The sequence below is a fragment of the Carcharodon carcharias genome, chromosome 13 (assembly GCF_017639515.1).
Source record: "Carcharodon carcharias isolate sCarCar2 chromosome 13, sCarCar2.pri, whole genome shotgun sequence".
Lineage (NCBI taxonomy): Eukaryota > Metazoa > Chordata > Chondrichthyes > Lamniformes > Lamnidae > Carcharodon > Carcharodon carcharias.
Genome location: NC_054479.1, coordinates 2846838 through 2868917, shown reverse-complemented (window position 1 = coordinate 2868917; position 22080 = coordinate 2846838). Strand labels below are relative to the sequence as shown.

At 48.9% G+C, this 22080-nt stretch overlaps 1 protein-coding gene across 3 annotated transcripts; it reads left to right on the top strand.

Moving 5' to 3' along the window:
• The first annotated feature begins 5776 nt into the window (after window positions 1-5776).
• arl6ip4 (ADP-ribosylation factor-like 6 interacting protein 4) lies at window positions 5777-20959 on the top strand. Of its 3 annotated transcripts, XM_041202270.1 has the most exons (6): window positions 5868-5921; window positions 7910-7989; window positions 9113-9603; window positions 10808-10925; window positions 17857-17926; window positions 20778-20959. In XM_041202270.1, the coding sequence occupies exons 3-6, from the start codon at window positions 9144-9146 to the stop codon at window positions 20835-20837; spliced, it is 708 nt and encodes a 235-aa protein (XP_041058204.1). In that variant the 5' UTR covers window positions 5868-5921; window positions 7910-7989; window positions 9113-9143; the 3' UTR covers window positions 20838-20959. The 3 variants fall into 3 exon arrangements, with proteins under 3 accessions (XP_041058205.1, XP_041058204.1, XP_041058206.1); XM_041202271.1 differs by lacking the exon at window positions 7910-7989 and having other exon boundaries at window positions 5777-5921; XM_041202272.1 differs by lacking the exons at window positions 5868-5921; window positions 7910-7989 and adding an exon at window positions 7490-7520.
• Window positions 20960-22080: the final 1121 nt, after the last annotated feature.

The following is a 22080-nucleotide window of genomic DNA, read 5'->3' as shown; positions in this document are numbered from 1 at the left end:
GGCCTGTCCTCACCGCACTGACCCCTGGCTCCGCCCTCACCACACTGACCCCTGGACCTGTCCTCACCGCACTGACCCCTGGCTCCGCCCTCACCGCACTGACCCCTGGACCTGTCCTCACCGCACTGACCCCTGGCTCCGCCCTCACCGCACTGACCCCTGGACCTGTCCTCACCACACTGACCCCTGGCTCCGCCCTCACCACACTGACCCCTGGCTCCGCCCTCACCGCACTGACCCCTGGCTCCGCCCTCACCGCACTGACCCCTGGACCTGTCCTCACCGCACTGACCCCTGGCTCCGCCCTCACCACACTGACCCCTGGCTCCGCCCTCACCGCACTGACCCCTGGCTCCGCCCTCACCGCACTGACCCCTGGACCTGTCCTCACCGCACTGACCCCTGGCTCCGCCCTCACCACACTGACCCCTGGACCTGTCCTCACCGCACTGACCCCTGGGCCTGTCCTCGCCGCACTGACCCCTGGCTCCGCCCTCACCACACTGACCCCTGGACCTGTCCTCACCGCACTGACCCCTGGCTCCGCCCTCACCGCACTGACCCCTGGACCTGTCCTCACCGCACTGACCCCTGGCTCCCCCCTCACCACACTGACCCCTGGCTCCGCCCTCACTGCACTGACCCCTGGCTCCGCCCTCACCGCACTGACCCCTGGACCTGTCCTCACCGCACTGACCCCTGGCTCCGCCCTCACCACACTGACCCCTGGACCTGTCCTCACCGCACTGACCCCTGGCTCCGCCCTCACCACACTGACCCCTGGCTGCGCCCTCAACACACTGACCCCTGGACCTGTTCTCACCGCACTGACCCCTGGGCCTGTCCTCACCGCACTGACCCCTGGACCTGTCCTCACCACACTGACCCCTGGCGCCGCCCTCACCGCACTGACCCCTGGACCTGTCCTCACCGCACTGACCCCTGGCTCCGCCCTCACCGCACTGACCCCTGGCTCCGCCCTCACCACACTGACCCCTGGACCTGTCCTCACCACACTGACCCCTGGCTCCGCCCTCCCCGCACTGACCCCTGGACCTGTCCTCACCACACTGACCCCTGGACCTGTCCTCACCGCACTGACCCCTGGGCCTGTCCTCACCACACTGACCCCTGGACCTGTCCTCACCACACTGACCCCTGGCTCCGCCCTCACCACACTGACCCCTGGACCTGTCCTCACCGCACTGACCCCTGGCTCCGCCCTCACCACACTGACCCCTGGACCTGTCCTCACCGCACTGACCCCTGGGCCTGTCCTCACCGCACTGACCCCTGGCTCCGCCCTCACCGCACTGACCCCTGGACCTGTCCTCACCACACTGACCCCTGGCTCCGCCCTCACCACACTGACCCCTGGCTCCGCCCTCACCGCACTGACCCCTGGACCTGTCCTCACCACACTGACCCCTGGCTCCGCCCTCACCACACTGACCCCTGGACCTGTCCTCACCACACTGACCCCTGGACCTGTCCTCACTGCACTGACCCCTGGCGCCGCCCTCACCGCACTGACCCCTGGACCTGTCCTCACCGCACTGACCCCTGGCTCCGCCCTCACCGCACTGACCCCTGGCTCCGCCCTCACCACACTGACCCCTGGACCTGTCCTCACCACACTGACCCCTGGACCTGTCCTCACCACACTGACCCCTGGCTCCGCCCTCACCACACTGACCCCTGGACCTGTCTCACCGCACTGACCCCTGGCTCCGCCCTCACCGCACTGACCCCTGGACCTGTGCTCACCACACTGACCCCTGGACCTGGCCTCACCGCACTGACCCCTGGGCCTGTCCTCACCACACTGACCCCTGGCTCCGCCCTCACCACACTGACCCCTGGCTCCGCCCTCACCACACTGACCCCTGGACCTGTCCTCACCGCACTGACCCCTGGCTCCGCCCTCACCACACTGACCCCTGGCTCCGCCCTCACCACACTGACCCCTGGACCTGTCCTCACCGCACTGACCCCTGGCTCCGCCCTCACCACACTGACCCCTGGGCCTGTCCTCACCATACTGACCCCTGGGCCTGTCCTCACCGCACTGACCCCTGGCTCCGCCCTCACCACACTGACCCCTGGACCTGTCCTCACCACACTGACCCCTGGCTCCGCCCTCACCACACTGACCCCTGGCTCCGCCCTCACCACACTGACCCCTGGCTCCGCCCTCACCACACTGACCCCTGGACCTGTCCTCACCACACTGACCCCTGGACCTGTCCTCACCGCACTGACCCCTGGACCTGTCCTCACCACACTGACCCCTGGCTCCGCACTCACCGCACTGACCCCTGGACCTGTCCTCACCGCACTGACCCCTGGCTCCGCCCTCACCGCACTGACCCCTGGACCTGTCCTCACCACACTGACCCCTGGCTCCGCCCTCACCACACTGACCCCTGGCTCCGCCCTCACCGCACTGACCCCTGGCTCCGCCCTCACCACACTGACCCCTGGCTCCGCCCTCACCACACTGACCCCTGGCTCCGCCCTCACCACACTGACCCCTGGCTCCGCCCTCACCGCACTGACCCCTGGCTCCGCCCTCACCACACTGACCCCTGGGCCTGTCCTCACCACACTGACCCCTGGCTCCGCCCTCACCACACTGACCCCTGGACCTGTCCTCACCGCACTGACCCCTGGACCTGTCCTCACCGCACTGACCCCTGGCTCCGCCCTCACCACACTGACCCCTGGCTCCGCCCTCACCACACTGACCCCTGGCTCCGCCCTCACCACACTGACCCCTGGCTCCGCCCTCACCACACTGACCCCTGGCTCCACCCTCACCGCACTGACCCCTGCCTCTGCCCTCACCACACTGACCCCTGCCTCTGTCCTCACCACACTGACCCCTGGCTCTGCCCTCAGCATACTGACCGCTGGACCTGTCCTCACCGCACTGACCCCTGGGCCTGTCCTCACCACACTGACCCCTGGCTCCGCCCTCACCACACTGACCCCTGGCTCCGCCCTCACCGCACTGACCCCTGGGCCTGTCCTCACCATACTGACCGCTGGACCTGTCCTCACCGCACTGACCCCTGGGCCTGTCCTCACCGCACTGACCCCTGGACCTGTCCTCACCACACTGACCCCTGGCTCCGCCCTCACCGCACTGACCCCTGGGCCTGTCCTCACCACACTGACCCCTGGCTCCGCCCTCACCACACTGACCCCTGGGCCTGTCCTCACCGCACTGACCCCTGGCTCCGCCCTCACCACACTGACCCCTGGCTCCGCCCTCACCGCACTGACCCCTGGACCTGTCCTCACCATACTGACCGCTGGACCTGTCCTCACCACACTGACCCCTGGCTCCGCCCTCACTGCACTGACCCCTGGCTCCGCCCTCACCGCACTGACCCCTGGGCCTGTCCTCACCACACTGACCCCTGGGCCTGTCCTCACCGCACTGACTCCTGGCTCCGCCCTCACCGCACTGACCCCTGGCTCCGCCCTCACCGCACTGACCCCTGGCTCCGCCCTCACCACACTGACCCCTGGGCCTGTCCTCACCGCACTGACCCCTGGCTCCGCCCTCACCACACTGACCCCTGGGCCTGTCCTCACCGCACTGACCCCTGGACCTGTCCTCACCGCACTGACCTCTGGCTCCGCCCTCACCACACTGACCTCTGGCTCCGCCCTCACCACACTGACCCCTGGCTCCGCCCTCACCGCACTGACCCCTGGCTCCGCCCTCACCACACTGACCCCTGGACCTGTCCTCACCGCACTGACCCCTGGACCTGTCCTCACCGCACTGACCCCTGGCTCCGCCCTCACCGCACTGACCCCTGGACCTGTCCTCACCACACTGACCCCTGGCTCCGCCCTCACCACACTGACCCCTGGCTCCGCCCTCACCACACTGACCCCTGGCTCCGCCCTCACCGCACTGACCCCTGGGCCTGTCCTCACCACACTGACCCCTGGACCTGTCCTCACCACACTGACCCCTGGCGCTGCCCTCACCGCACTGACCCCTGGCTCCGCCCTCACCGCACTGACCCCTGGACCTGTCCTCACCACACTGACCCCTGGACCTGTCCTCACCGCACTGACCCCTGGCTCCACCCTCACCACACTGACCCCTGGCTCCGCCCTCACCACACTGACCCCTGGACCTGTCCTCACCGCACTGACCCCTGGCTCCGCCCTCACCACACTGACCCCTGGACCTGCCCTCACCACACTGACCCCTGGACCTGTCCTCACCGCACTGACCCCTGGCTCCGCCCTCACCACACTGACCCCTGGACCTGTCCTCACCACACTGACCCCTGGCTCCGCCCTCACCATACTGACCGCTGGACCTGTCCTCACCACACTGACCCCTGGACCTGTCCTCACCACACTGACCCCTGGCTCCGCCCTCACCACACTGACCGCTGGACCTGTCCTCACCGCACTGACCCCTGGGCCTGTCCTCACCACACTGACCCCTGGCTCCGCCCTCACTGCACTGACCCCTGGCTCCGCCCTCACCGCACTGACCCCTGGGCCTGTCCTCACCACACTGACCCCTGGCTCCGCCCTCACCACACTGACCCCTGGCTCTGCCCTCACCGCACTGACCCCTGGCTCCGCCCTCACCGCACTGACCCCTGGGCCTGTCCTCACCGCACTGACCCCTGGCTCCGCCCTCACTGCACTGACCCCTGGCTCCGCCCTCACCGCACTGACCCCTGGGCCTGTCCTCACCGCACTGACCCCTGGCTCCGCCCTCACCACACTGACCCCTGGCTCCGCCCTCACCGCACTGACCCCTGGACCTGTCCTCACCACACTGACCCCTGGCTCCGCCCTCACCACACTGACCCCTGGCTCCGCCCTCACCGCACTGACCCCTGGCTCCGCCCTCACCGCACTGACCCCTGGGCCTGTCCTCACCGCACTGACCCCTGGCTCCGCCCTCACCGCACTGACCCCTGGACCTGTCCTCACCATACTGACCCCTGGGCCTGTCCTCACCGCACTGACCCCTGGGCCTGTCCTCACCACACTGACCCCTGGCTCTGCCCTCACCGCACTGACCCCTGGACCTGTCCTCACCACACTGACCCCTGGCTCCGCCCTCACCACACTGACCCCTGGGCCTGTCCTCACCGCACTGACCCCTGGCTCCGCCCTCACCGCACTGACCCCTGGACCTGTCCTCACCACACTGACCGCTGGACCTGTCCTCACCACACTGACCGCTGGACCTGCTGCCACCATTTTCTGATGCCGGAGCCACCACTGCAGTCACCAGTGGCCCAGCTGCAGGGAGAGAGTGAGATCCAAGATCTGGGAGCAGGAGCACAGGACAGGGACAGGAAACTGTCGGCCACTGATCTGGTGGCAAAGCACGAGTAACCTGGGGCTGGGGGGTGCAAGATGGTGGGGAGAATGTGCCACCTCACCCTGGCTCCTTCCACAGCCCCCCTGTGAAACAGGCTCAGCCCCTGCAAACAGTCAGGAAGGAGTCCAGGCCCTGGGGACAGTGACAGAGTGGGAAACGAGGGAGAGAGAGAAAAAGGGTGGGAAATGGGAGGGAGGAGCTCAAGAAAATTACAATCACAAGGGAAGTGGTACTGAGTAAACTGATGGAGTTGGGGGCTGACAAGCCCCTAGGTCCTCATGGACTGCATCCAAGGATTTAAAAGAGGTAGCTAGTGAAACAGTTGATGCATTGGTTTTAATTTTCCAAAATTCATTAGATTCAGTGGCGGAGGGAGTGAATGTTTGTGGATGTGGTGTCAATCAAGCGGGGCTACTTTGTCCTGGACGGTGTCAAGCTTCTTCAGCATTGAGGGAGCTGCATTCATCGAGGCAAGTCGGGAGTATTCCATCACATTCCTGACTTGCACCTTGTGGATGGTGGACAGGCTTTGGAGAGTCAGGAGGTGAGTTACTTGCTGCAGGATTTCCAGCCTCTGACCTGCTCTCTTAAGACCATAAGACGTAGGAACAGAAGTAGGCCATTCGGCCCATCGAGTCTGCTCTGCCATTCAATGAGATCATGGCTGATCTGATAATCCTCAACTCCGCCTTTTCCCCATAACCCTTGATTCCCTCACTGATTAAAAATCTGTCTATCTCAACCTTGAATATACTTAACAACCCAGCCTCTATAGCCTCTGCGGTAAAGAATTCCACAGACTGACTACCCTCTGAGAGAAGAAATTCCTCTTGATCTCTGTTTTAAATGGGCACCCGCTCTCCCCCTTACTCTGAGATTATGCTCTCTGGTCATAGATTCTTCCACGAAGGGAAACAACCTCTCAGCATCTACCCTGTCAAGCCCCCTAAGAATCTTTTATCTTTTAATAAGGTCGCCTCTCATTCTTCTAAACTCCAATGAGTACAGGCCCAACCTCTCCTCATAAGAAAATCCCTCCATACTCAGGATCAAACTAGTGAACCTTCTCTGGACTGCCTCCAATGCCAGTATATCTTTCCTTAGATAAGAGGACCAAAGCTATTCACAGTATTCTAGGTGTGGTCTAACTAGTGCCTTGTATAGTTTTAGCAAGACCTCCCTATTTTTTTACTCCATTCCCATTGAAATAAAGGCCAACATTCCATTTACCTTCCCTATTACCTGCTGAACTTGTATGTTAGCTTTTTGGGATTCATGTACGAGGATCCCCAAATCCCTCTGTGCTGCAGCTTTCTGCAGTCTTTCTCCATTTAAATAATATTCAGCTCCTCTATTCTTTCTCCCAAAGTGCAAAACCTCACATTTTCCCACATTATATTCCATCTGCCATGTTTTTGCCCACTCACTTAACCTGTCTATATCCCTCGCTGTGTAGACTCTTTGTGTCGTCTTCACCATTTGCCTTCCCACCTATTTTGTGTCATCCACAGACTTGGCGATAGTACATTCACTTCCCTCATCCAAGTCATTAATATATATTGTAAATAATTGTGGCCCCAGCACTGATCCCTGTGGCACTCCACTGGTTATACAGGTTGTCATCCTGAAAATGTCCCCCTTATCCCAACTCTCTGTCTTCTATTAGTTAGTCAATCCTCTGTCCATGCTAATGTACTACCCCCAACACCATGGGCTCTTATTCACTAGCCTTATTTGACAGTATTTGTATGGCTAGCCCAGTTCAGTTTCTGGTCAATGGTAACCCCCCAGGATGTTGATAGTGGTGGATTCAGCAATGGTAATGCCATTGAACATCAAGGGGCGATGGTTAGATTCTCTCCTGTTGGAGATGGTCAATGATTGGTACTTGTGTGGCGCGAATGCCACATGCCACATTTGGACATGGGCTGCTTCAGTACCTGTGGAGTCGTGAATGGTGCTGAACATTGTGCAATCATCAGCAAACATCCCCACTTCTGACCTTATGTTGGAAAGAAGGTCGTTGATGAATCAGCTGAAGATGGTTGGGGCCGAGGACACTATCCTGAGGAACTCCTGCAGTGATGTCTTGGGACTGAGATGATTGACCTCCAACAACCATCACCATCTTCCTTTGTGCTAGGTATGACTCCAACCAGTGGAGAATATACATGATTTTCATTTGATTAGTTACAAGTACAGTAACTTGCTGAGTCCTCAAGGCTCGCTCTGTGCTTAGCAAAGTAGAGTCAGCACTATTGACTGTCATCGCTCCAAGTACTGAGTATTAGAGAAGGGAGGCTCTGATGGTCATATAACCAGCAGTAGCTGCTCCTGTCGTTGAAGACTCTTCTTGTCTCTACTTTGAAATTGTTGTGCTTTAGACCAACCTGGTAAGTCCTATAGTGTGGGGATCAATACTATTGGACACAGAACTTTGTACAAACCTTCAGTGCAGCAACTCCTATGTACTGCACTTCTATAATGTCAGTAATTGGATTGGCTCAGTTATAATATTTGCTTCACTTCCAGCCCTTGCCTGTCTACCTTCCTAATATCGCAGTTACACCAGGTACAGCAAAGAGAGTGAAGCTTTTGTGAATTTACTGCAGGTATGGAAATTGGATTATACAACCTCTTCCAAATCTGTAACGTGGGCCTCATTGTGGCGCTGTGAATGGAAGGAGATGTGAGCTTGGAGCCTGAATTGTAGAATATGTCACTAATCACTGTAGCCTATGCAGCTTTGCTGCTTTGATGGGAACATTCCAGTTGTGACCCCAGTGTGATGGGGAGTCATGTCTCTCCATCCAACTCTGTTTATAATCCAGATTTAGCATTACAGCAACATGATAACACCAATGCACTGTTAGACCAAAGGACCAGGGTATGGGGCAATGTATGAAACCCATCCTTAAGCATTTCCCATGGTGGATAATTTGGACTCTGTTCTGTCATCAGAATGGGAGTGTTCACCACCTTTACCCATTTTAAAAAAAGGTAAAACCTTAACTTACACAGTGCTTTCCATGGCCTCAGGACATACCAAAGCACTTGTCAGCTAGTGCAATATAAGTGTACACACTGATGTAACGTAGGAAGCACAGCAGCCAATTTGTACACAGCAAGCCCTCACAAACAGCAACGTGATAATGATCAATAGCCTGTTTATGTGATGTTGGTTGGAGGCATTAGGCAGGATACAGGGGGGAGGCTCCCTTCCTTTCGTCAGATAATGTTGTGAGATCTTTTACATCCATATGAGGGGGCAGACAGGGCCTCGATTTAATGTCTCATCCAGCAGAGCAGTGCTCCCTCAGGCCTGCACTAATGTGTTGGCCTGGATTACGTGTCCAAGCATCTGGATGGGACAAACCTGATTCTGAGGTTAGAGTGCTACTCACTGAGCCAGCGCTGACCACCAAACACCCTCCCAGTTTGGTGACTTGTACTGTACACCCTCCTGCAGTAAACATCTAACTGGTGCCTTACTGAGTATCATCTCTTTTCATTTCTACTCTACTCCTTGGCTCAGGAACATATCATTAATTTGCTGAACGATGATGGGGATTCTTTGAGGCTGTTAAAATTTGGTATCTGATTTTTCTACGTGAAATTGATAAACTGCTGGTTTACGAAGATGGTGAATATTTCACTAACGTGCAGTCAGAATTGTGCAGATTTGGAGAGCTGTTTTATAAAATGAGAAGGTGACTGTTACTGTGTTTCTTTTAGATGTTTTATATAATCTTTGGAACAAACAAAAATGGGTCGCAGTCGTTCGCGAGAGGATTTGCAAAGCAGGAGTGAACATGGATCGAGAAGTGAAGTCAAAAAAAAAGAGGAAAAGAGGAAAAGGAAACGGAGCAGCAGTGAAAGTCTATCAGCTTCTCATAGACATTCCCGAGGCTTAGCACCTGCACCAAGCATGGGCGAGGGAATAACACAAAAGCATAAAGTTAAAAGGAAACGTAATTCGCCCTCTTCATCCTCATCATCTAGTTCATCACCTTCTTCACATCTGTCATCAGAGGAAGAAAAGCGTAAAAAAAGGAGTCACAGTTCGAAAAAAAAGAAAAACAAAGACAGAAAGAGAAAGAAGAAAAGGAAAAAGGAGAAGAAGAAACTGAAGAAGAAAATGAAGATGAAGAGAGAAACACTGCTGGATACGAGGACTCCAACTGAGGGAATGACTGGGCGTTTAGAGGAGCAGCAGATGGAGATAGGTAACACCATGTTCACTGAAGCCTCAGGAGCTTCCATTCTTATTTGTGTAAAAGATTTAGGAGTTAAAATTGGGCAAGTATTAAAAGGTGGATTCATTTCTGCAGTAACGTGTCTCTCTACCCCCACACACACACCCACCCACCCACACCCACACAAACACACACATCGTAACCGACTGAGACCGAGCTCAGGATCGTCTAAGTTGAACCCACACTGTTCTTGGATCCTGTTTCTGTTTTAAATGCACCAAATCCCCAATGGTGACAACAACTTCCAATTTCAGAAATGTCTCTACGCTGGCCAGCTTCAACTCTCAACAGCCACATGTTTGATCAGTTCTTGGCTGCGCTCCCAAAGAAGGAGTGAGAGAGTGGGGAAGAGAGAGAGAGAGAGGTATACACCAAGAGGGAGAGAGGGCTGCACAATAGCGAGTGCCTCTGACTGAAGGGAAGAGTAAAAGGTGGCAGGAAGGTTCCTGATCAGTTTCAGAGAAATTCACAGAACATCCAATCTCGTCCCTGGAAGAGGAAGAACAGTAACGGAAGACAAACTGTGACTATAACAGGGGGATCAGTAGGTGGTGTTACTGGATGGATAATCCCGAGAGTTTGAGGGAAAAACCTACCAGGGCAGCCTGAGAATTGATTCCAGGTTTTTTAAAAACCTGGTAAAAGTGACCCAACTGGTTCACTCTTTTAGGGAAGGAAACATGCATTTTTTTCCCCTGGGGACCTCTGTGACTCCAGTCCCACACCTTCATTGTTGACTAACTGTGCTGTGAAGTAACTGAACAAGCCCCTCAATTGTGTCATACTGCTAGTGGTTCAAGTTGGTGCTTCTCAGGGCAACTAAAGTCGGACAACCAATGCTGCTCTTTCCAGCAGCTCATCCCACAGGTGAATAAAAGAGAATTAACAGAAGTTAGTACTATAGCCATCTTATAATTGCCTGTAATTATCCACCTCCCTTTCCGCATTCAGAATCCTCCAAACCCGTCCCTTTCCCTCTTGTTCAGAGTTTAATGTTTCTCTTCTGTCACAAAGTACTGACACCTCACCCCGTGCTGAGAAACTCAAAAGTTATGTGACACTTTTCCAGTCTTCCTTTCAACTAGGGAAAGTGAAAAGGGCAGCAGAGTTATATCACGTGCATGCCTCACTACCACACACACGTGTACCTTGCTGTAACCTACCAACCTTTCAGCCATTACAGATGAACAGAAAGCTCGAATTCTGGCCATGCGGCCAATGACAAGGGAAGAATGGGATGCCAGGCAAAGTGTTATTCGTCGAGTGGTGGATCCAGAGACTGGCAGGTCAAGGTAAAGTCTTGCATTAACCTAATGTGCACACATTTTACTTGGGAGGTTTGGAAGATTAGCAAGCTTCTCCGTACAAACTACATCATACCAACATCAGTTCACTTTAAAACCCATTTTACTGTGCTATACTGAGAATGCCAGAGCAGTGGTAACACTGACTACTAAAGGTTTAGTTGTGTAAAGATTAATGCAAATACAAATATATGTATAGTTTAGTCTGTCAGTGTGTTTAAATAAATACCAGTTAAATTCTGACTAAATATCTCACCTGAAAATTTTAATTTCTTCAGATTCTGACTGATGTGCTTAGGTATTCACCCATCCTCCAATAAATAGATCCATTAGAAAGGAGGAAAGAGAGAGTCAAATGATAGGAAATAAGACAATAAAATCAATTGAAATTTAATGGGAAATTAAATCTATGGCAGATACTTTCAAAATATCTTCTGTATTCACAAATAGATGTTCATCAAAGTATCCTCAAGACTTTAAAGCTTCAAATCTTTTTGAAGACTCATGATAACATCAATGATAAGATGGCATTTGGTGCAACTGCACTAAACACAGTGCATGTTGTGACCTCAGACCATCGTATATATGCTCTCAGAGTTAGCTTCACGTCAGCTTGAGGCTGATTCAAAATCACATCTGTCATCGTCTCCACAGGAGTCACTCTGGATGCTAGTGATATCACAGCATACATGTCTCCCTAGAAAAATCTGGCATTTTAAAACAAATCATGTAACACATTTTTCTGTATGTATTTTTTTGAAAATTGAATAGCGAATAAAATTTGTTTCTCTTAGTTTTATGTACTGTTATCCAGATGAGCTAGATAGGGTGGTGCAAATCCCATCAGTAGTGACCTGAAGACAAATAGATAACAGCTGTGACTCAATGGGTAGCACACAATTCTCGAGTCAGAGAGTCCCATTCCAGAGAATTGTGCCCAGAATCTTGGCTAGCACTCCAAATACGGTACTGAGGGCTCTCTGGGGTGAGACTTAAAACCAAAGCCCATCTACCCTCTCGGGTGGATGTAGTATCTCCTACAACAACTATTCGAAGAACAGAGGAGTTCTCCCCAGTATCTTAGCAAACTTTTATCTTACAATCAATACATTGCAACAGTGGCTATACTTCAAGTGTACTTTATTGGCTGTAAATTGCTTTTGATCCTGAGGTTGTGAAGGGCACTGTATAAATGAAAGTTCTTTATAAAGGTCCACTTACGTTCATAATATGTAGTTTATAGAATTTGTTAACTCATTGTAAATTATTTTAGAATGTGTCTGCAGGAATGACATTACCCTATGTGATCAATGTTGCATTGAGGCTGTAGCACACACAAAATCTGCAATGGAAAATTTATACACTATGTAGATTGTACAGAACAAGAAACACAGAGGAGCACACTAAAGAAAGTGACAGTAATGGGTTTCGATCATTCGAATAATTAGTTCAGGCTTTGCTGCTGCAGTTTGACTCTTGGATAACAGCAGCTGAATAAGTGAATTTACAATTTGATTCCAGGATCCTGCCCAATTTTGCTAAACAAGTTTCAAAAAAAATAATTTGTGGGATGTAGGCGTCACTGGCCAGGGGGGTGTTTATCACCCATCACTAATTGCCCTTTTGAGAAGGTGGTGGTGAACTCACTTGCTTGAACCGTTGCACTCCCAGTGGTGTAGGTACACCCACAATGTGGATCAGGAGGGAAGATCATTGGCTTCAGAGTGGAAACCCGACAAGTGTGGGATTCCTTGCCCTGTGAAACTAACAACCTGCCAGTTTAAAATGTTAGTGAACAATAAGGACAGTAGGGCCATTCAGCCCCTCGAGCCTGCTCCACCATTCAATAAAATCATGGCTGATCTGATTGTAACTTCAACCCCACATTCCTGCCTAACCCCAATAACCTTTTAGCCCCCTTGTTAATGAAGAATCTATCTAGCTCTGCTTAAAAATATTCAGATTCTCTTCCTCAAAAGGCAGTGGAAGCAGAGTTCCAAAGACTCATAACCCTCTGAGAAAAAATTCTCCTTATCTCTGTATTAAATGAGTGACCCCTTATTTTTAAAGTGACCCCTAGTTCTAGATTCTCCCACAAAAAGAAACTTCCTCTCCACATCCAACCTGTCAAGACCCCTCAGGATCTTAAACGTTTCCGTTAAGTTGCCTCTTACTCTTTTAAACTCCACTGGATACAAGCCTAACCTGTCCAACCTTTCCTCAAGTCAACCCACCCATTCCTGGTAGTAGCCTAGTAAACTTTCGCCAAACTGCTTCTAACACATTTATACCTTTCTTTAAATGAGACCGCCAGTACAATACACAGTACTCCAGATGTGATCTCACCAATGTCCTGTACAACTGAAGCATAACCTCCCTACTTTTGTATTCAATTCCTCTCACAATAAATGATAACATTCTATTAGCTTTCCTAATTACCTGCTGTACCTGCATACTAACTTTTTGTGATTCATGCACTAGGACACCCGGATCCCTCTGAATCTCAGAGCTCTGCAATCTCTCACCATTTAGATAATAAGCTCCTCTTTTATTCTTCCTGCCAAAATCAACGATTTCACATTTGCCCACATTATACTCCAGGTGCCAGATCTTTGCCCACTCACTTAACCCATCTATGTCACTTTGTAGTCTCATGTCCTCTTCACAATTTACTTTCCTATCTTCCTGTGTGTCATCAGCAAATTTAGCCACCATTCCTTCAGTCCCTTCGTCTAAAATAAATTGTGAAACATTGAGGCCCCAGCACTGATCTCTGTGACACACCACACATCACATCCTGTCAATCAGAAAGAGATCCATTTATACCAACTCTCTGCTTCCTATTAGCTAGCCAATCTTCTATCCATGCCAATATGTTACCCCCTACACCATGAGCCTTTATTTTCCACAATAGCCTTTGATGTGGCTCCTTATCAAATGCCTTCTGGAAATCTAAGTAAGTACAGCACATCCCTTTATCCACAACACATGTGACTCCTTCAAAGAACTCCAATAAATTGGTTAAACATGATTTCCCTTTTACAAAATCATGTTGGCTCTGCCTGATTACCTTGAATTTTTTGAAGTGATCGGCTATAACATCTTTAGGATTATAGCTTCCTGCTGTCTGTCTCCCAGCCTTTTTGAATAAAGGAGTTATATTTACTATTTCCAACCTAATCGATCCTTTTCTGAATCGAGGGAATTTTGGAAAATTAAAACCTGTGCATCAACTATCTCACTAGCCACTTCTTTCAAGACCTTAGGGTGAAGCCCATCTGGACCTGGGGATTTGTCAGTCCACAGCCCCAACTATTTGCTCAATATCACTTCCCTAGTGATTGTAATTTTCCCGAGTTCCTCCCTCCCTTCATAAAAAGCAAGCTGCCATATAAGGAAAGGTTGGACAGACTGGTCGTTTCCACTGGAGTTAAGAGGAGCAAGGGGTGACTTGACTGAAGTGTATAAGATCCTGAACGATCTCATCAAGTTAGATGTGTTTCCTCTTGTGGGTGAGTCCAGAACTAGGGGGCACTGTTTTAAAATTAGGGGTCGCCCTTTTTAGGACAGGGATGAGGAGAATTTTTTTCTCTCAGAGGGTTGTGGGATTTTGGGACTCCCTACCTTAGAAGGTGGTGGAGGCGAAGGTAGATAGAATCTTGTTAGGCAAGGGAATCAAAGGTTATTGGGGGTAGATGGGAATGTAGAATTTGAAACAAACAGATCAGCCATGATCTTATTGAAAGGTGGAGCAGGCTCGATGGGCTGAATGGCCTACACCTGCTCCGATTTTGTATGTTTGTATTTAAGTGATACAAGGAAATTAGCTGAAGGAAATAGTTGAACCCCACATTCTTATGTAGATGCCATTGGAATTGTAATAACTCAGTGCTTTCACTTGGTGGCACTGTACACCACACCACTCATCGCAGTGAATCCTGATCAATGAACGCAGGTGGTATCGCTGCTTCACTCCACAGAGTTCGAATGTGGCCTCTGAAAGGCAACTTGAAACATTATTGTGACATAGGAATGGAAAAAAAGACTTGCATTTATACTATCACAATAACCAGCTGTCACAAAGCGTTTTCAGCCAATGAATTGTTACTGTTGTAATGCAGGAAACACGACAGTCACACAGCACCATGACTTGGAAATATATCGCCGTTCCTTCACTGTCACTGGGTCAAAATCCTGGCACTCCCTCCCTAACAGCGCTGTGGGTGTACCTACACCACATGGACTGCAGCGGCTCAAGGCAGCAGCTCACTATCTTTTCAAGGCCAAGTAGGGATGGGAAATGAGTACTGGAAGGGGTCATCAACAGTGTTATCAAGCAGCACTTGCTTAGCAATAACCTGCTTGTCACGAAGCTATTAATATATATATTATTGGAAAATATGTTTCTTTTAAAATAGATGTTTAGTCTGTGGGTGTGTCTTAATTGGATTAAAGCCACCTAGTCTGGGTGCTTTGATGTGCAGTAGTTTCGAGATGTAAAAAGAGGTACAATGCATTTGCATTTTTTGAATAGAGCATTCAAGAAGTGGGGTGAAATCTGGCACTTAGCGAGCAGATAAAATTGGTGCTATGAAAGGGGTTTTATTGTCAGAAGAGGCTGGCGATACAATGAGAATTTACATTCAATGAGTTGTACTAGGTGCAACTTCAGCAGTGTTGTGTGTGCAGAGCAGAGACAATGTAAGATTCAAAGTAGCTGTAAGCCTACCACTGTCTCCACAGGAACCAAAGTGAAAGGAACCTCATTTTGAATTTGTACTGGTGTCTGCTTAAAATTCTGTGGGTTGTGGTTGCCTTAATGGAGATTATTTTGGAAATGTGTTAAAAGTTATGCTGGTAGTAGTTTGTAGCCATGTATGTGTGTAACTTAAAGAAATGTTGCATTTAGTTTCATATAAAACCTCTTAAGGACTGGTGGTCTGATTCCTGAATTTAAACAACTGTCAAAGCCTATAATTTTAAGTTTCCCACTGGGATTTTTAAAAATAACTCAGCTTTACCAACTGCTTGGTTATAATACTGCTCACTGATGCCCAGTTTGGATTCTATCAGGGCCACTCAGCTCCTGACCTCGTTACAGCCTTGGTTCAAACATGGACAAAAGAGCTGAGCTCCCGAGGTGAGGTGAGAGTGACTGCCCTTGACATCAAGGCCGCATTTGACCGAGTGTGGCATCAAGGAGCCCTAGCAAAACTGGAGTCAATGGGAATCAGGGGGAAAACTCTCCTCTGGGTGGAGTCATGCCTAACACAAAGGAAGATGGTTGTGGTTGTTGGAGGTCAGTCACATCAGCTCTAGGACATCACTGCAGGAGTTCCTCAGGGTAGTGTCCTCGGCCCAAACATCTTCAGCTGCTTCATCAATGACCTTCCTTCCGTCATAAGGTCAGAATTGGGATGTTCGCTGATGATTGCACAATGTTCACACCATTTGCAACTCCTCAGATACTGAAGCAGTCCATGTCCAAATGCAGCAAGACCTGGACAATATCTAGGCTTGGGCTGACAAGTGTCAGACAATGACCATCTCCAACAAAAGAGAATCCAACTATCGCCCCTTGATGTTCAACAGCATTACCATCACTGGTAACTGGCAACATCCTGGGCGTTACCCAGAAACTGAACTGGACCAGCCATATAAATACTGTGGCTACAAGAGCAGGTCAGAGGCTAGGAATCCTGCAGCAAGTAACTCACCTCCTGACTCCCCAAAGCCTGTCCACCATCTACAAGGCACAAGTCAGGACTGTGATGGAATACTCCCCACTTGCCTGGATGAGTGCAGCTCCCACGACACTCAAGAAGCTTGACACCATCCAGGACAAAGCAGCCTGCTGATTGGCACCACATCCTCAAACATTCACTCCCTCCACCACCGACGCACAGTAGCAGCAGTGTGTGTACCATCTACAAGATGCACTGCAGGAACTCACCAAGGCTCAATAGACAGCACCTTCCAAACCCACGATCACTACTATCTAGAAGGACAAGGGTAGCAGACAGATGGGAACACCATGACCTGGGAGTTCCCCTCCAAGTCACTCACCATCCTGACTTGGAAATATATCGCCGTTCCTTCACTGTCGCTGGGTCAAAATCCTGGAACTCCCTCCCTAACAGCACTGTGGGTGTACCTACACCACATGGACTGCAGCGGCTCAAGAAGGCAGCTCACCACCACCTTCTCAAGGGCAATTATGGATGGGCAATAAATGCTGGCCCAGCCAGCGACGCCCACATCCCGTGAATGAATAAAAACAATTACTGCTGCTTTAGCCAGGGACACCCACATCCCACGAAAGAATAAATAAAGCTAATTTTGAGCACAACAAACAACAAAATGATAAAGATTGAGGGATAAATGTTGGCCAGGATCTCCCCTGCTCTTTTTTTGAAACAGTGCCATGGAATTTTTTTTACATCCACCCAAGCAGACATATAGTGTCTCAATTTAACAGCACTTCTGATAATGCAGCACTCCCTCAGTACTGCATTGTATCAAGCTAGATTTTTGAATTCAAGTCCTGGAGTGGGATTTGAACCCAGAACCTTGTGACTTAGAGGTGAGTGTGCTACCAACTAAGCCACAGCTACCACACAGTACAACAGAACAGAAGAGTGAGGGAGGAATTATTCTTGCTTATGCAGCAGTTGTGACGCCTACACATATCAGATAGCCACAAGTATTAAACTTGATTGATAAAGAAAAGCAACTGAAAGCTTATTTCTGGCCTTCTGAGCTGTGAGCATTCTCCATAAACAGATCTACAGTTTTACAGAGTAAAGGTTTTTTTGATCGTTTTCCACATTGGTAACAATATTGATTTTAATTACTTTTAGATTATTAAAAAGACTAAAAATTACAAAAACATGTTGAATTGCATTTTAACTGATTCCAGGATTATTAAAGGTGATGGTGAAGTTCTGGAAGAAATTGTTAGCAGAGACAGACACAAAGAAATTAATAAGGTAAAAACGTTCCAAGTTTGAATTGTCCTGAAGAACATTTTGAGTCAGATTTTGATGATCACACTCTAACCACATGACAGAAACTGGTTTCAGAGAGCTGATTTCTTTTCTTTAAACTCTGTTGTAATTTTATAGTAACTTTTCCCATTCGGTAACCTCTAGTCAGATTCTGGGATGGAATTAGCTAAAAACATTCCCACAAATACATTCCCTATTCTGTCCTTGTCCGGAGGTGTGTTGGCTGCTGCAGGGAATCTCATTTCTTTGTTCCAAAGTAGCATTTAACAAACCTTGCCCTCCAGTAAATGTGTCAGATGAAGGGAGGGTTGGAGGTCTGCTCTCCCAACCAGTCAACAAACCCTGTTTATTATGCAGCTGTGATACAGGAGGAGCTCATTCAGCCCTTCATGCCGGCTCTGCCATTTGGTCTATTCCTTCTATTCACTCACTTTGGTTCCCTGACCCTTGACATCCTTAGCGAACAAAAATCTATCAGTCTCAGCATCCACAGCCTTTCGGGGGATGAGGACATGTAAACCCTAGTTGAAATTTCTTTTGGAAAGGACATCTTGGCCCGGGAGGGGTTGCTGCAGAAATTCACCAGAATGATAACAGGACTAAAAAGTTAAATTATGAGGACAGGTTGCATAGACTAGGATTGTATTCCTTTTAATTTAGAAGATTGAGATGATCTGATTTAATCTCAGATTGATCTAATAGGGCTGTTTAAAATGGTAAGGGATTCAATAGGGTAGATAGAGAAAAAATATTTGCTCAGGCGAATAATCACTGTGCAGACCCTGCCCAAAGAGACACACCTATAGTGGTAACAGCATGTTTGTTCTAAGAAACTAGAGAATCCTTAAGTTTGAAGATTTTCCATGACAATCACATCGCTTTATTTTCTGATGTCAGGACAAATTGCTAAAGTTATTAAAAATTGAATCCTATGGGGCATTGAATCTGAAAACAAGAAGGGAATGCTAAACCTATAAAAATTATTGGTTAGATTGCAATTAGGATACTGGGTCCAATTTTAAGTTCCTACTTTAGGAAGGGATGCCAAAGCCATGCAGAGGATGATTATTATCAAGGAAAAGGGGCAAGAGAAACTGGGCTCTTTCATTACAACAGTGAAGATTAAGAGGAGATCTGATAGATGGATTCAAAATTATGAAGGGTTTTAATGAAGTAAAAAGAAGTTATTTCCACTGGTTTACAAGTCAATAGCCAGAGGACCACGAGAACAGGAGTAGTTAGAATTTTTGATGCAGGTTGTTAGGACATGGAATGCATGACTGGAAAGAGCTGGGGAAGCTTAAATACATCAGAGCTTTTAAAAGGGAAGCTTTCAAAATAATGATCTTCTTCAGCAATAAAATCCTATGAAAAGGGAAGTGAGTAAAAGAAGTTTCAAAATGTATTGTGAAAGATCTGAGAAAACCAGCATAGTTGCAATGGGCCAAATGGCCTTTTAATGCCAGTAAAATTCACTAGATCAAACCCCATCCTCCCATTTTAAAGATGTGATTTTCTCATATACAGGAGTCAGGGAGACAGATTAGAAGCTCACCCATGTGTGTGTATTTAGGGATTTTGTGAGAATGAATGTGTGTATATTCACAGGTATGTCTGTGCGTAATGGTGTACGGTTGGGGGGTGTGTAGGGGTCTGTGGGTATGTTTATGTAGGGGTATGTGTGTGTCTATGAGAGAAAAGGATAGTGAGGGTTCAAAAGACACAGCTGGAATTTTCCAGCTAGGAATTCTAGGGATAAAACAGGTCAGTTTTGTCGAATCCAATTTTCTCTTGGGCTTTGTTGCTCTGAGGTTAATAGTCACCAGATCTCAGGTCTGTCATCATTAATTACATCAATGAGATATAAAAAGAAACTATTAAATAATTCAGCTCTGCTCTAGATTTTTTTTTAAATTCGTTCATGACCTGCATTTATTGTCCATCCCAAATTGGCCTTGTTCAGAGGGAATTTAAGAGCCAACCACACTGCTGTGGGTCTGGAGTCACTTGTAGGCCAGACCAGGTAAGGATGGCAGATTTCCTTCCCTAAAGGACATTAGTGACCCAGATGAGTTTTTATGATAAAAACAAAAAAACTGTGGATGCTGGAAATCCAAAACAAAAACAGAATTACCTGGAAAAACTCAGCAGGTCTGGCAATGACCCTTCGAAGGGTCATGAGGACTCGAAACGTCAACTCTTTTCTTCTCCGCCGATGCTGCCAGACCTGCTGAGTTTTTCCAGGTAATTCTGAGTTTTTATGATAATTGGTAATGGTTTCACGGTCATTAGACTTTTTAATTCTAGATTTTTATTGAATTCGAATTCCACTAGCTGCCATGGCTGGATTCAAACCCAGGTCTCCAGGGCATTATCCCTGGGTTTCCAGATTACTGTTCCAGTGACAATACCACTACACATGATGATAGCATCATTAGAGCACAGAAGGCAGTCTTTTGGCCTAGTGATTCCATGGAGGGTCTCTAACACAATCCAGTCATTCCCATGGCCCTGTTCTGTCTCTGTGGCCCTGCAGATTTATTTTCCTCAACAGCTCTTCCAATTTATTTTGAAAGCATTTGTCTCCATTTCCAACACTCTTTCAGGCAACAAGTTTCAGGTCATTACCACTCATTGTGTAAAAAAAAAATTCTTCCTCACATCCCTCTGGCACCTTAAAGCTATGTCCTTGGTCTTTGTATTATTAGCTAATGGGAATGGTCTTTCTTTACCTTATCTAACCCTGTCATAATCTTTTACAGCTCAATCTCTTCCAAATCAAGGGGAACAACCCCAGCTTCACCAACCTAATGATAACTTTTTGGTTTTGCAGCTTGCTACGATGGGTGATGGGTTCACTTTCCAGGTGAGAATGGGCCTAAATCAAAGGTGACAGGAGCTGAAAGCCTTTGGGATTACTGAAGTTTTCAACTCAAAAAAAAAATCATTCTAAATCACAGCTTGTATTTAAGGATGACTTTTCATTAGCTTTTAATAAATTGTGTTGCAATTATATTGTTTGTGTTGTAAAAGAAAAGCCAAGTTTCAGCTTCCTAATGACACCGTAATCAGTCACTGAAATTAGTTGTGCTGATTGTTCAGTTTTACATTGAATTACAAGTTTAGTAGTGAATCACACGGATGCAGATGCTTTAAGTAAACCCAATGGGTGAAATTACCCCCCTCCTGGGATGTTGCGAGGTAATTACTTGAAGAGATTAGGAAGAACAATGGAGATGTCACATTGCTGTGACGATTAATTGCAAAGCCCTGTACGATGCATTGTCTTTTCTACTGGGCTGTGGGGGGGGGGCGGGGAGAAAGAACAAGCTGCAATGACTTGACAGGAATCCTTGTGTGAGGGGAGGTCATCCAGTGATTCTTCCTGCTTGGTATAGGACACAGTCTGGATCCACCTCAGTGGTGTCCATAAGAAAGCAGTGACAAGTTGAAGGTACTTCCTTAAATTCACTCTTGGGATGTGGACCTCACCGGCAAGACTGGCATTTATTGCCCATCCCTAATACAACTAAGTAAGTGGCTTGGTAGTTCAAAGGCAACCAAGTTGGTGTGGGTTTGGCTGTACAAGTTTCCAATTAGTGAACCAGTGTGTGTTTTGAGATTGAGCTAAAAGCAAAATACTGCATATGCTAGAAAGCAGATCTGGCAGCATATGTGAATTTTTTCTTATTCTTTGATGAGATGTGGGTGTCGCTGGCAAAGCCCATCCCCAATTGTCCTTGACTGGTTTGCTAGGCCATTTCAGAAGGCACTGAAGAGTCAGCCTCATTGCTGTCGGTCAGGAGTCACATGTAGGCCAAGCTTCCTTCCCTAAAGGGCATTAGTGAACCAGATGGGTTTTTACAACAATCGATGATAGTTTCATGGTCACCATTACTGACACTAGCTTTCAATTAATTACATTTTAAATTTACCAGCTGCCATGGTGGGATTTGAACCTGTTTCCCGAGCATTGGCCTTGCCCTCGGGATTACCAGCCCAGTGGCATTACCACTGTCACCGTCTCCCCCAATCCTAGTTTGCACAAATTGTGCCACCATGTTCACCTCTTAAACAAGGGGACTACGTTTAGAAGTTACTGGGACATCCTGAGGATTTGAAACCCTCTGTAGACC

Bases quoted from the DNA above. Each gene is read 5' to 3' on its own strand.
- arl6ip4 (XM_041202271.1), top strand. From the start codon at position 9,144: ATGGGTCGCAGTCGTTCGCGAGAGGATTTGCAAAGCAGGAGTGAACAT. The intron at 9,604-10,807 runs GTAACACCATGT...CCAACCTTTCAG, and splicing joins GGAGCAGCAGATGGAGATAG to CCATTACAGATGAACAGAAA. The intron at 17,927-20,777 runs GTAAAAACGTTC...TTGGTTTTGCAG, and splicing joins GACACAAAGAAATTAATAAG to CTTGCTACGATGGGTGATGG.